This window comes from Toxotes jaculatrix, chromosome 4 (genome assembly GCF_017976425.1).
Source record: "Toxotes jaculatrix isolate fToxJac2 chromosome 4, fToxJac2.pri, whole genome shotgun sequence".
Lineage (NCBI taxonomy): Eukaryota > Metazoa > Chordata > Actinopteri > Toxotidae > Toxotes > Toxotes jaculatrix.
The window spans coordinates 18,842,501-18,856,680 of NC_054397.1; the positions used below are offsets into that span (position 1 = coordinate 18,842,501).

General features: G+C 38.3%; 2 protein-coding genes across 5 annotated transcripts; one reads left to right on the plus strand and one right to left on the minus strand.

Moving 5' to 3' along the window:
* The first annotated feature begins 319 nt into the window (after positions 1-319).
* nsmce1 (NSE1 homolog, SMC5-SMC6 complex component) lies at positions 320-5,340 on the plus strand. Of its 4 annotated transcripts, none has more exons than XM_041036184.1 (8): positions 320-548; positions 1,394-1,523; positions 1,989-2,110; positions 2,650-2,727; positions 3,127-3,273; positions 3,955-4,071; positions 4,705-4,831; positions 5,188-5,340. In XM_041036184.1, the coding sequence occupies exons 2-8, from the start codon at positions 1,406-1,408 to the stop codon at positions 5,220-5,222; spliced, it is 744 nt and encodes a 247-aa protein (XP_040892118.1). In that variant the 5' UTR covers positions 320-548; positions 1,394-1,405; the 3' UTR covers positions 5,223-5,340. The 4 variants fall into 4 exon arrangements, with proteins under 4 accessions (XP_040892118.1, XP_040892121.1, XP_040892117.1 ...); XM_041036187.1 differs by having other exon boundaries at positions 1,994-2,110; XM_041036183.1 differs by having other exon boundaries at positions 1,399-1,523.
* A 715-nt stretch (positions 5,341-6,055) lies between these two features.
* LOC121180894 (trace amine-associated receptor 13c-like) lies at positions 6,056-7,051 on the minus strand. The gene has a single exon (XM_041036574.1). It carries the CDS (start codon positions 7,049-7,051, stop codon positions 6,056-6,058), a length of 996 nt encoding a protein of 331 aa, XP_040892508.1.
* Between the last annotated feature and the right edge of the window lie 7,129 nt (positions 7,052-14,180).

A 14,180-nucleotide genomic window follows, 5' to 3' on the forward strand; every position in this document is an offset into this window, starting at 1 on the left:
TATTTGCCCGAAAATTAACTATTAACTCCAGCTGTCAGGAAGGTAGAGGAGTAAAAAGTACATTTCCCTCTAAAATGTAATGGAGATCTGGCATAAAGTAAAATGGATATACTCAAGTAACCGAAGCAACTTGAACTTATGAATGATGCATGGATACCAAAGAGCTGCGTAGTGTTTTTAAAGAAATATAGATAAGTTTTACTTGTGTAATATGGTAAACACCCTCCAGGTAATATACTGTCCACAGGGTTATATACCCTCCACAGCAACAGGTGGCGGTGTTTCACCGTACGTTACAAAGTAACGGAAATCTGCCAGGAGGAGGAGAGGAAACTAACAAGAAGGCGCGTACTGCTGAAGGATAGCTGGAAAACTTATTCAAGACTCATTTCAATTCAGGAAGCTCGTTTCTGCTTAGTATTCAAAACTCAACTCACCGTAAAATTAAACAGCAAATAACCGAAGTCTACCGTTAACCGACGCTGTCGCAGATTAGCTAGCTGATAACGGTTAGCCGACTTCAGGGTTGTTCAGATCAGACACCTAATGTAAGTGAGCGTTTCCAGTATGGTGAACACTTAAAACAAATAGTTAAAAATAATACACTTATTGTTTTTTTGTGTAACAGTGTAGTCGATAGTACAAGCCATCCTGCTTTCGCAGTGTTTAGCTTCATTTAGCCACTCGGGTTTTGGTCTTTAGTCTTAACTGTGCTGCCATGGCCATCAGCTGTTTGGTGTTAGCAGATGTCCGTTAAAATAAAATGACGGACTAACTAGCATCAAAGCGAGAGTTTCGGTTTTAACCTGATGTATACAGAAACCTGTTGGATGTCGGCAGTTTTGTAGGCCCTCCTAGCTAAATCTAACGCAGTCTGATACACCCGTCCTGTAATAAAAACCTTCTTCATGAAGGTTATAATGTTCAGTTTTTGTTACACTTGTTTTTTTAGAGAGGTCTTGATTCAACTGAATGGTCATTATGTCGGATGTAGATTGTGGTGCTGTTGAATTGTACTGTGTTGCGTTACACAGAGAGGTGTCGTCGTTTTTTAGACAGCCATCATTGGTGTAAATAGTGTGGACAAAATAATAGAAACACCTGTTAGAACAACGCATTACAACGGCATTACTTTGATTTTTACACAAAGAAAAGCAGGAAATCATCACATTGTTTAAGAAGCAGTGAACGTTGAGCAGTTTTCCTTGGATCTGTACTGAGATCCAGGAAGATTCAGCTAAAAACTGTTCTTCCGAGGCCTCTGTAGGAATCTCTCTGTGTATTGTGAAAGCATGTAATTGTTGAGTTTAAGCATGTTTTACTTTTAAGAACCATTGCCCCATGTATTGTAAGTTTAAGACCATACAACCACCATTACTCTGTGTGTGCCTCGTTCAGTACAGAGATGTCGCGGCAGATGGGAGACAGCCATCGAAGGTTTCTTCAAACTGTCATGGCCAATGGCATTGTTGACGAACAAGGAGCGAGGACACTTTACCAGCATTGCTGTGAAAAACACAACAGTGAGTCATTTTATCTGTATATAATTAATGGAGAAAAACTTGAAGTGTGCCTTACATTTAATTCAGAGAATGTTAAATCTGACAGAAACTGAAATCTCCTTAATAAAGGGTTTTAAAACATGGGGTGAAAAGCAGAAGAAATAACAGGTACAGGCAGTAGATTCAGGAAATTTCCAGTGTGTTTGTTTTATTCCACAACCTACCGTGTAATTTAACCTAGTGTTTTCATTTTCTGGAAACAGATGTAACCTTTTAGCCAAAATAACTATATTTACATCTGGAACTGAAGTTGCCAGGTTATTGGGTTTTCTTGTTGTTGAAATCTCTTAATTTGGACACAGAGACTGTAACATTCCCTCCAGTACTGAACTGCACCACAGCATCATTTTAGGACACAGCTGAAGTATAAATATGAGTTACACAAAAGACTTTTTTTTTTTTTTTTTTTTTTGGGCTTTTTTGCAGCACAGCACACCCCTGACAAACTGGACGATTTCATTGACACCATCAACTCGAAGCTGCAGCCAATGTTTATGCAAATTAGAAAAGGGATGTCTGAGGATGATGGTCAACAGTACTACGCCTTGGTTAGTCTCTGTAATTCCTGTTCTGGGCCTGTGTTTTAAGTTTCTCAATTAGTGAATGTTATAAAGTCACAAGAATTTTGGTTGATTTGTAGAGACAGTGAGCTTCACAGGACAAGAACCTGTGGTCACAGTATACAGGTTTAGGTGTGTGAAGCACAACTACAGTAGCCATGTTTCCATATAACTGTCAAGCAAATTTGGTACAAACTTTTGAAATGTCACCAAAAAAAAGCAAACTAGGTGCATTTCCATTAACTGGTTTGGTGCAAATTACCTAGACTGTAGCAGTGTTGTCAGAAGGTGGCGGTAGAGGCTACATTACACATGGCTTTAGTAAACATAAGCTGTTTGCCATTTGCCAAAAAATATTGAAGAAGAAACAAAACCAGTGGCACGGAAGGCTAACATTTTCAGCATGTAGTTTCAGACTGATAAACTGATGTATGAACAAATAATTTAAGAGGAAAGTTGTCTGAATTAAAAGTGCGATGAGCCATCGGAGGCATTGTTGAACACAGTTTTATTCCAATCCTGTGCAGGTGAACATGGCTGAGACTGACGTCACCAGAATGTCCTCGGATTACGCCGACAACGAGCTGGAGCTGTTCAGGAAAACGGTGAGTTCACTGAAGACAATCATGCATAGCAGCGTTTTGTATGCACTCACTATAACAGAAATTAAAACCCTGATAATGAGCCAACTGTCACACTCTTGTCTTCCCTGGTTGTCCTCTTATTTTCATATAGAAAATAGACCCCTGCACATTGTGATGCAATCCAGTACAGTAGTACATTTGCGTTTAAATCGGATCACATAACGCACATCACCAATCTTCCACCACCCAAAATATAATCTCACTGCAATAAGGAAGAGTAGTGACCAGGCAGAGATGAGTGGCAGCTGATGTTTGGGGAAATGTTGCTGTGTCAGCAGTAATCTGAGTGTTGAGCTGCTTCAAAACCCGTTTTCCTCACTAGAAAGTGTGCCATGACTAACTTGAGCTGTACTGACTCAGATGGACCTGATCGTGGGCTCTGAGAACGGCAAGGCCTCCTCCACCGACATCCTGAACAGCACCGACACCCTGACCACCAAAAAGCTGAAGAAGAGCGAGACGGAGCACCTCTTGAACCGACTTGTGAAGGACAAATGGCTCAGGGAGGTAAAATATTGTAGTGTCTCCACCAAATTTTCAAAATCAGATTTAAGTCTCTGTTCCCTTTTTTTTCTACAATGTTTTAACATTTTTTGTGTAGACAGAACATTTCATAGCATTTCCTATCAGCTGCAGACACTTTTATAAAGCAAATCCAACTTAGTCTTAGTCTTAGTTTTTAGATTGATATTAGCAATGCTGCTTTTCGGCTGGCTGTGTTAACCATATGTTTTTTTTATAATTCTTTGTGCACATACTGACTAAAGGTGGGATTTGTTACAAATAACCAGTCATATGTAACACAGAGTCTTCAAAGGTAGAGCATTTAATGGAGAATGAAACTGCTGATTCTTTTTTTAAAAATTAGGTAACTGAAAGAGGAACGTGTTTTATGATCCGCTGAGGTACAAGATATAGATTAGATGAAAATATTGGTTTATGTAAAAAGTAGTAACAGAAATAACCCGACCATATCATCTGAAGCTCGTGTGTTGCATTCACAGATTCTTTCATATTCTCAAATCCAGACTTTGCTGTTCAAATCATGAAGATGTAATATTTGAAATGGGTTGGCACAAATGATCGGACTTCATTTGCGATCCAAATTCATTTCATCTACTCAGAAATCATTTACTAATCAGTCTCTGTGCTGTTGTACCTAACCACTTTATGGTCCAACCCGTTCAGAAACGAGGTGAATACACCTTGTCCACAAGATGCATCATAGAAATGGAACAATACATCCGCACAATGTATCAAGACCAGGTCAAAGTGTGCCACATCTGTCACAACATTGCTTTCCAGGTAAATGTTTCCTCACTGTTGTCACTGTTATACCCCGGTGATAGTGACATGATTACATCCATAATTGATACTGAGAAAATGATCCTTACTAGCAATGGTTGTAACTATAGATGGATAAATCCAGCCCTCAGTACACGTTGTCATAATCAGTCTGAAATCCTATGTTTCTTTAACAGAAATAATTTAATTAAATGAGTACATTAAATAAAATGACTTAACTATTTCAGGCTGTCTGGAGATAAGCATCTGAAGGGTAAAAAATGATTGTGATTACAGTGTAAAGAAGAACTGGCCGCACAGACTTGGTGTTGAGTAACTACATGAATAGAAATGACTAAGAATTCACTTGCTATATGATATGATTTGGTTTTATACAATGGACACATGTTGCTTCAGTAGAAACAGATACAGTGAGTTGAAATGTATGTGTGATGATGCTTGATGCTTTTATTCTGTCAGTTTTAGTTCCATTCATTTTTTATTGTCTGTGTCATGCTGAGTTACGTTTACCTTTTGAAAACAGTGGATATAATAATTTTTTTTTTACTTCACCTCATATGTGAAACCTTATCATACCTTATTCTTTGTTTTTTCTCACTTGATTAATATAATCTGATTTATATCTTTTTTCAGTGCCAAATTTGTGAAAATCCTACATGTGGCATAAAAATACACAACCCGTGTGTGGCCAGATACTTTAAAGGAAGATCAGAGCCACGGTGTCCAGCGTGTGACGACTTCTGGCCACATGAAATACCTGGTATTTATATTTGTACTTATTTGTGAATTCCTTTTTTCCCCACATATTACACCTATAGTAGTAACTTATATTCCTTTTAAATCTTAAACACATGTTAAACAGCTGATCCTGATCCATCCCCTGGACATTTCACCTTAGTTATATTACACCTGGTCATATGGATATTCTGATCTACTGGTTGAATATTCTGAATTATTTATATAAGATGAATTCATGAAAAGCACCGTCTGTCATATGCGTTTCCCTTTGTGTTGTATTTTGTATTAATGAATTACAATGAACAGCAAATGCCTCTGAACAAGAAGACACACGCTCTGCTTGTGTGTTTCACACGTTATTTATTCTGTTCATTACAGAAGTCAGGCGGCCCCAGTCTCAGTCCAGGAGATGAGGACCCAAGCCTCAAATAGTTTTTTTGTTTGTTGAAATTGTTTAAACACAAGTTTAAGCACAACACAACTGTTAATATAAATGTCTTTATTTTTACAGAAATAAATGAGAAAGCGATTCATTGAAATGTCTTTATTATATCTATTTACACACAGTCATTAAAAAACAAAGCCAGTGCAGTTTTGTGTGGTGCTTGTTATGTAAATGTTATGTCTGCACCTTCTTGATAAAACTAGACTCTTGATAAAACAGAAATCAGGTGTCATTATTAAAAATAGCAATGACAATTTTACCAAACCAGAGGAGACATAACACAGAGTCACAAACTCTGCTGTTAAACATTCTTTCTCATAAAGCTGATAATGGTTTGGACTTTAGTGAAGCTAACGTGCATAATTCACTTGTTACCTTGATAATCCTGTGTTAGATGGACTTGCTGACATAATGATGAAATAAATTGCCCCGAAGCTTTAGACAGTACTTTCTAATTCCCACAAAATGTTCTGTCCTCTAAACACACACAGAGAGGTGATGCACAAAGGTGTATTAAATTGAGTTATTTCTGTATTGCTGTTTTCATGTTGCTAGACTAAATAATCTGATAACTATTTGTTTTTACAGTATTAAGTGTATCAACATTTGACACAAACCATGTTCAGATCACTCTGTAGAACATTTCACCTACATATTCTGAAGACTGAGGTCACATTAATGTAAAATTACAGTGAAATCAAACAGTTAATCGTAGATCACATTCTGCATTTGCATTGCAGTTCAGTTTTGTTACACTTGTTGACAGGTGATGCGGGTCATGAAAAATGTTGCATAGTGACTTTAAAGTATACTGGTCTGAGAGGAGTCCTGCTGTAGTATCTTCAGGGTGACAATGAATTTGATAGCTTTCCTAAACCACGGATAGAAAAAAGCATAGATGAGCGGGTTCAGACAAGAGTTCAGATACAACAGCCAGGACACAATGGGCCAAGATGAATCACTGTTCGAGGTGTCCTGTCCTGCAAGAGACGGGTAGTAATATGGACAGAAAGTCATCAAAAACACCAGTATGACCACACCCAGAGTCCTGGCTGCTTTTCTCTCAGATTTCTTTGCGGTGACTGTTACTGAGCCGCCTCCAGCAGCTGTAACATGAGACTGCATGGCACGGGCCTGTGACACCGCCACAACAAACACTCTCATATACAGAAAGACGATGACTGAGCAGGGGCCGATGAAAGTGAACACAAGGTCCACAGCTCCAGAGATGAAGTTAATTACCACCAAGCACTCCCCATAGCAGGAGCTGCGTTTGTGTGTCCGCCCGAGATGGTCCTTTAAGATCAGGCCGTTGTAGAGAAGCGAGCAGGCCCAGCACAGACACACACACACCTCCACCCTGCTGCGAGTGATTTTGCTGGGGTACTGCAGAGGGTAACAAATAGCTACATAACGGTCGATGGATATGAGCACCATGTTCCCCACGGAGGCCAAGGTGAGGGTGAAGCCGATAATGTAAGACAGAGAGCACATGAGATCACCCAGCAGCCAGCAGGTTTCTATGAATCTCACCGTTTCCACCGGCATCACCAGCAGGCCCACAAGGAGGTCTGAGATGGCCAGGGAGAGCAGGAGCAGGTTGGTGGGGGTGTGGAGCTGTCTGAAGTGAGAGATGGAGATGATAACCAGCAGGTTGAGAGAGACAGTGAGCACAGTGACAGTAGAGAGCAGGCTGTAGAGGAGGATGGCTTCAGAGCGGGGACGCATTAAACCCCTGCAGGATGAGTTTAGGAGCTGAGGGTAGCAGAGTTCAGCTCCCTCCAGACCGTCCATCATCCAGCACCGAGGACCTGAACCTGCTGAGGTCGAGCAGCTCTCTGATCGTACAAGACACAGTGTAGTTCATTTATCTCTGACGGCACTCCCTACTCCTCCTCAACTCCCTAATCATCCTCCTCATCACTCTCTGCTGCACACCTTCTTCTCTCTGTTTACTTAAGTTTTTTTTCCTGTTTTGCCCTCCTCCCTCTACCGTCAGCCTATTCGTTGTTTCTTACATTTCTCCTCATCTTCCTCACCTCTTCCCTTTCTTTTTTCCTCCCTCCCTCCTCCCTTTTCCAGCTCCCCCCTCACCGCCCTTTTTCATGATGCAACATGTGGGTTTCATACAACTGATGGAAAAAGTGTTTTCCTGAGCTCTACAGCTTTGAGTTAGTTTTGAGTTTTCATTTCAACAGTTTTACAATAGTAGGCTATAATTTGGAAATCTGTTGCCAGATCCATTGTTGTTTATGGACAAACCCTGATGAATCATGTCAGTCAGAACCAGAGAACGGACAAAGGTTCAATTTAGCTGCAACCTTAAGTTATTCATACCAGTCCTGTTCTGGTTCCAACCTCTCAAATACTGTGATTTGGTCTGTTTAAAATAAACTAGTGCAGGGCCTGTTCCCATACATGTGCCTGTCAGTATGGGCTGATTGTTTGGCCTTTGTTAATCCAGATTGCATCAGGTGGACATTCGCTTCTCAGCAGCAGTGTTACAGCACTGTACTGAAAACAGTTAGGACATGTCAGCAGTCAGACAGGCGGTGGTCTGCTTCTGTGATGTCTGGAATCATGGACTGGGTTGTGATGGCACAGTTTGGTTCAGTTGTGGACTTCAGCCTTTTGTTGAGTTAGACCCTTAGCCTGTTTTTTAATACCTTACAAACTGGGGCCTGAGTCTGCTTCTGTTTGGATATTTTCCCATCAGCCTTGTATTTCAACTTGTGGTTGGGATGTTGAAATACTCAGGTAGTAGAGGTTGACATCATAACTTCAAAGATTTCAGTTTGTATTGTACCTCAGAGATAGTAAGAAATAGCCTGAATATAGATTAAAATGCTACATCCTCTGCTTCTCTATGAGACGATTCATTCATGTCCTGTTATGATTACATTTGAAACTATCAGTCCGATATCCACTGTATAATTTTGGAATGAAACTTGCATTTTGTTCTTTCTTCTTGGTTGTGGCTCACATCTGCTGGGGGGATAGTGGTTGCATCATGTGTTGATGTTAAATTGTGTTTATTAACACCTTTGACTGGAATTCACCTGTGGTTTAATGTGTTATCAGACATTATTACAAGGTGTGAACATGCCCCACTGGTAAACACACAAACGTCGATCTTAATGTTTGTTTTTCCATGTTGAAACTAAAGTATCCTCTGAGGCACTGATGAGTTTGAGGACTTTATGAGTGTGTCGATCCTAAATAATATCTATAAAGTGTTTTAAGATAATAATTTAACTATTGGTTTAGCCAGATAGTTTAACTTGGCTGAGGTCAGTCCGTGTGATTACTCTGAAATTCTTTCAGTTTTCTTTCTCCAGGTTTTTGAAGAGTTTTTGGCCACAGACGCAGGTAGTGCACCACTGAACTGGAGTGTATGTTGTTACAGAGGTTAAAGGTTATGAAGTGTCAGATTTTATGTAGTTTTATAGTTTTACTTCACACATCTCAGAGGGAAGTTTTATATATTTTTACCTACATTTAACTGTTTGCTGTAACTACTGCTACTTTTGCAGTTCTGTAACTTATGGAACATGATAAACTTTGAATGAATTTAAACTAGTTAATCTAAACACCACATTAGTATTAAATGGATCACTATTTAATGTAGGTTAATTTAACAGTCTGAAGTGTGACTACTCTTCAGAGTCTTGATGTCAGTACATTTACTGCTGAATGCTCAGGAAGAATTTGAGTACAGAAGCTGTACTTGTAACTTCAGTTGGTTTTAATCACCACTGTCGTATTGATATCTAAGGTTTGATATCAGGCAGATGTTGTTTATTAAATCACACATTGCTCATTCTCTTTTTTGATATGTTGACTATATAGTTTCAGTTTATGCCACAAAATATTACCCTGGTTCATTGGTATAAGTCGTCCAGTCAAATGCAACAGATAAAAAGAAATGAAGTGAAACAAAATGCATTTATTTATTTTTTACTTTTCAGTTGAGTGAAGTATCAAAGACATTCTTGTTGTAAAATGTTACCTATCATGTGTCTCAGTCTGTCAAATTTTGTTGACCATTTCTCTTTTCTAGATTTTCCCTCAGTTCACAATGACTTTATTTGAAATGAATTAGTGCATCATTATTAACTGATTAGTCATTTCTGTCCTTACGATTTATACTAAATTGGTAAATCATACTAATATTATTATATTTGTGGGTTAAATTGAGAGAAGTGTTGCAAAGATATATGTATCTATCATGTATTTATAAATGGTTTATTTATCTTAAGAAGTGGGGGAGTTTTCTTGAACCTTAAGGGGAAACTGTAAAGAGGTAAAAATTGTAAATCATTAACTTTGGAGATACTTGTTTCCACTGGACAACTATGACATGTAAAACTTAAACCTAATGTCATTGTTAACCTGTGATATCTGAATTATTATTACATAACAAATTATAATTTGCACACTGTCAAATTGTCCAGTTTAGGACATACGCAACGGTCCCATGTTGGGTCGTGCCTGCCTGTTGGGCTTTGTCTTTACTGCTGTTGTTATTAGGTTAAACAGACACTAGATGGCCCTGTTGGTAAAGCAGTTGACACTTATCTAATGAGCTTTGACAACTTCTTCCACTTTGTTCCTAGAAATCTACTTAAAACAGTTTATGAGCATGAAGCACATGGGAAGGCTTTTCTGCTATATGAGCATAATATGTGGGATTTTTACAAGCATCTCATGCTATTAACCACTTGGATAAGTTTTTAGTTTGGATACTTAACGTAAGTTATTTTATGTTTAGTTTGTGGATAGTTTGGGCGTGTCACCCAAACTATCCACAACAATTTATTGATTTAAAGTTCTTGGTATAATTTACAAATCAGTCAGAACAATCAGTGTTAGTAAGCTGAAATAAATAGTGTACATTCAAAGTGTGAAATATGTAGAAATAATATTTTGATGAGGATTTAGAAACTTTCACAATATGATAAAAGATTTTACAATCCCAGTCATATGAAGCACACAACGATAAAGGAGACGCAGCCGAGCACCCTGTTACTGTTTTTCTGTGTCACTGTGCATCTTCTCATTCAAAATTATGTTTTCAAATTCACCAAACTCCAAAAATAACAAGCAGCCTAAAATAGGAAAAGCACTAGGCTTTAGTGTCCTTATAATACCACTGTGACGAGAGGACGAGAAGTGAACGCTGAGAGAGAAACAGAGTTAAGCCAGAGCAGAGAGACAGGATATTTTTAGAGAGCAAGGAGAGGTTAAATCATTCTGTGGGAAGAGGGCGATGTTGTTTAGAAGATGAGTTTTCACTCGAGGAGGGAAGACGGTTGGATGGTTAGTGCTTCATTGGGCCCAAAGAGGAGAAGGTTGAAGGGTGGATGACAGAGGAGAGCTGAGAGGACAGTACTGGGGCCTATAGTGTAAAGGACTGGACCTTACTGTTGATGCATCCAGCAGATCCCGCTCCAGTGACTTATTTATCCATATGTCACTGTTAGACACTGCTGTAATGGGCAATTTTATACCTTATACTTTAATTTACAGAATAATTTACAGAAAAATTCACTGGCATTTACAGACATGGTCTGGAAATGAGGGTCTGAGTTCAACTAATAGTTTAACCAACAAAATTACAATTATTTGTATGAAAATAAATATCACCTGATGAGTGGAAACCCCAGGGTATTGTTTAAGTAAAATAAGTAAAACCATAACCAAAATAACTTTTCCTTACATCATTTCCTTTTAATTCATGCTTGTGTTTAAAAAGGTCTTGTCAATTTTGTATCATGTGAAAATTGTTTTCATATACTATTTATTAACCAAAATGAAGACAAGGAAGCACTGTGCCTGCATTGTTTATGGTGAACACCGTTTCTTCTTTTTGTTTTAACCACATCATCACTGCTCTGCCTCAAATAAAAAACAACACAAGAGCTTTTAATCCACAGTTAGTTGTGTGTTACCTCCTAAGCGTGAGAAAAATGCAGTACAAGCAAGCCCATTCACTTCATCACATTTATAGATTTGACTCTATTCAAACTGAGTAAACATACATGGCTTGTCATACTATAATTTTTATATTTTTTCATGAAAACTTTTCAAAATAAATATGAAAATTAATTTTAATAATTTGATCAGGTTCACTGATGAAGTGATAAAAATGTAGTTAAATTTTAAGTTTTAGAAAACAAGAAACAAGTTTCTACAAACAGTTTCTTTTCTTTGATATTTTTAACTCTCATGAGTTTCAAATGTCAAAAATCACTTTGCCAGTTGGAGCCACTTTAATGAATATCTGTGGTGCATGTGGGGAGCTGTGGCAACAGACATTTTTTTCATCAGTCCTCTCTAAGAAACCTATATTACCTCCTTAAATTCTGAAGAAGTTGCTAAAAGGTCCTTAAACTGCCGTTAATGCAGCTGGTTTTCTACGTGGTTTTAGGTTGTGAGTCGGTTTGTTCATTTGCACTTTGTGTAGAACAAAGGTGAAGATAAATTCCGTAGGGATTTTGTCATTTTTTCAGTTTCTAATTTACACCAGAATGCAATTATTATCATATGAACAAACTAATACTTTAAGGAACAAAGTTTAGGTTCCTTTCGTACAATTTCGCAGTGTAGAAACCTAATTTCTAAATAGGTAAAGAGCTGATTGTGTTTGATCGTGATTATAAAAAGGTTGAATTGGTAATAAAAAGAAATCATATTTTTCTAAATGAATAGGTGTGAAAAAACATTTTCAAGAAAGAACTGATCATAAAAATGACAAATGATCAGGATGTCAGAAAGTTATACAAACACACAGGCACACACAAGTAAACACACTGCATGCCCTCACACATTAACACGCCCGGTTTGACCCAGTTTTTCTTCCATACATTGCGGCCTAATTGATTTTCATTTTAATTACGTTGACCCAGACTCCGTCTCTCTTCTTCACTGACAACAAAACCAGTGCAGGCCAGCAGTCTGCCTCTCACACTGTGAGGATGACACCTCCGTCTCCTCACAGAGGAACCAGTCGAGGATCCACTTTGATGTCTGTCCCCCGCAAAGGAAAGGTCAAAATAATAAATGTAGGCCCAATTGATGGGTTGGCAGGGGGGCGCGGGGGCTTCAGTGCTGATTTTTGGACGAGTGCTCCCCTAAAGGCGTAATGAATTCATACAGTCAGGCACGGCCAAAGAGGAAAACAGCATGACTCCTCTTTCCATGAAAAGGTTGATCTAAATCTGCAGACGAGCCCAGCTCCTTCTTCCCACTCATTCTCCAACACGTCGCTCTCTCCTTTTTTCTCTCTAACACACAGGCTTGTTTCACACTCACATACACACACACGTATGAATAAATAACTCAAAAATATCTCTGTCTACACCTCTGCAGATGTATCACCTCCTCCTCACCTTCACAGACAAAGAGGTTAACCGGATCACCATGCATCAAACCCCCTCACCCTCGGTAAGCTGCTCCACTTAACTCTTACTTACAAGTAAATAACCCAGAAATGCACAAATGTTCGAACACGTCTTTGATGATTCCACAGGTCACAGGATATCTGTTAGTAGGTCAAAGGTAAAACTGAGCTACACCACGTTCACTGGCCTTTAACCTCCTGTCCATTATTACAAACTCTTGTTTTCAAACCCCAGAACTTTATTTTTATTTTTATTTTTTGAGAAAATGTTGAATTACAGGTAGATATGTGTAAAATAACACACAAAGATTTCTGGAACATTTCCTTTGTACCTGAAGCTATCACCATCACAAATCACATTGGCTTGAGGGTGAACATTTCAGTCAGCTGAAGTGTCAGGTCTGCCTGTGGTGGAAGAGAGTGGTGTCTTTTACTTGAGTGAAATTCCTCAGTATAAAAATACTTGAATATGATTCTGCTTTGGAAAAAGAGCAAATTTATTAGCAGCAAAAAGTTCTTTAAGTATCAAAAGGGAAAGTATTTATTGTTCAGCATGGCCCCTTTGAGAGAGTTATATTATTGGATTATTATTATGGACACATTCATATTTAAGCAGAATTTTAATGTTAGTGTCAAATGTTAACTATTTTATAGTATTGTGAGTTTTGTCTAAAATTAGGTCATATGTTTTGTAAGTAATATCACAATCTTTATTATAGGGTGGGCAACACTATACAACAAATCCCCGGTTTAACATGTAGGCTAGTAAAAGGTTTATAGAACTCTATAATGTAGGTGTAGGAAGAAACCAGTTTTCAGTAATGTATCTATCTACAAATATAATCCATATAAAATAAAAATGAAAAATTAGTGGAAGTGGAAAGTCAATGGATATATTCAGGTCAAGTCCAGAACATGACTAAATGTACTTCAGTTACTTTCCAACACTTTGGAGAGGCCAGCAGATTCAGAAACACAAGTGATGCTGTACTGTGACGAGAAAAAATCCAACTATCAAACTTGGAGACAAGTTGAGAGAATTTAGGGGAAATATTAAGAATTTTGGAGGTTTTCAATTGGTTAACTGAGTTTGGACTTTACTAAATGTAACCTGAAAGTATACTAAAATATCCCCAAGTTGTTGCATGTGTCAGTGTTTGGGTTGACTTATTCCACTTGCATTATAAGATGTGGCCAACAGCTACTACTGTTTTATGTTGTTTTGTATGATTTAATTCCACCTTTGTCTTTATAGATAAGTCCTGTGTTTCTGCGTAAACATACTGCAAATAAGGCTTAAACACTTCGCAGCTGTTTAAATAACTGCTCTGATTTATATTTCACACACTTTAGTGTGTGTGTGTGCGTGTGAATGTGTGTGTTTCCATTCAAAGACGAACCACACTACAGTCCCTGTCGCTACCACACAGATGACAAACACCCCGATAAACACCGAGCTGATTATTTTCCCGCGGACAAAACGCGATTTCCTGATCGGCCACAATCCCTGTGAGCCGCGTTGAG

What these genes read in the sequence shown, in the direction of transcription:
- nsmce1 (XM_041036184.1), top strand. Translation starts at nt 1,406, where the DNA reads ATGTCGCGGCAGATGGGAGACAGCCATCGAAGGTTTCTTCAAACTGTC. An exon ending in GTCAACAGTACTACGCCTTG is followed by an intron (nt 2,111 to 2,649) that starts GTTAGTCTCTGT and finishes AATCCTGTGCAG; the next exon opens with GTGAACATGGCTGAGACTGA. An exon ending in CTGGCCACATGAAATACCTG is followed by an intron (nt 4,832 to 5,187) that starts GTATTTATATTT and finishes TGTTCATTACAG; the next exon opens with AAGTCAGGCGGCCCCAGTCT.
- LOC121180894 (XM_041036574.1), bottom strand. Translation starts at nt 7,051, where the DNA reads ATGATGGACGGTCTGGAGGGAGCTGAACTCTGCTACCCTCAGCTCCTA.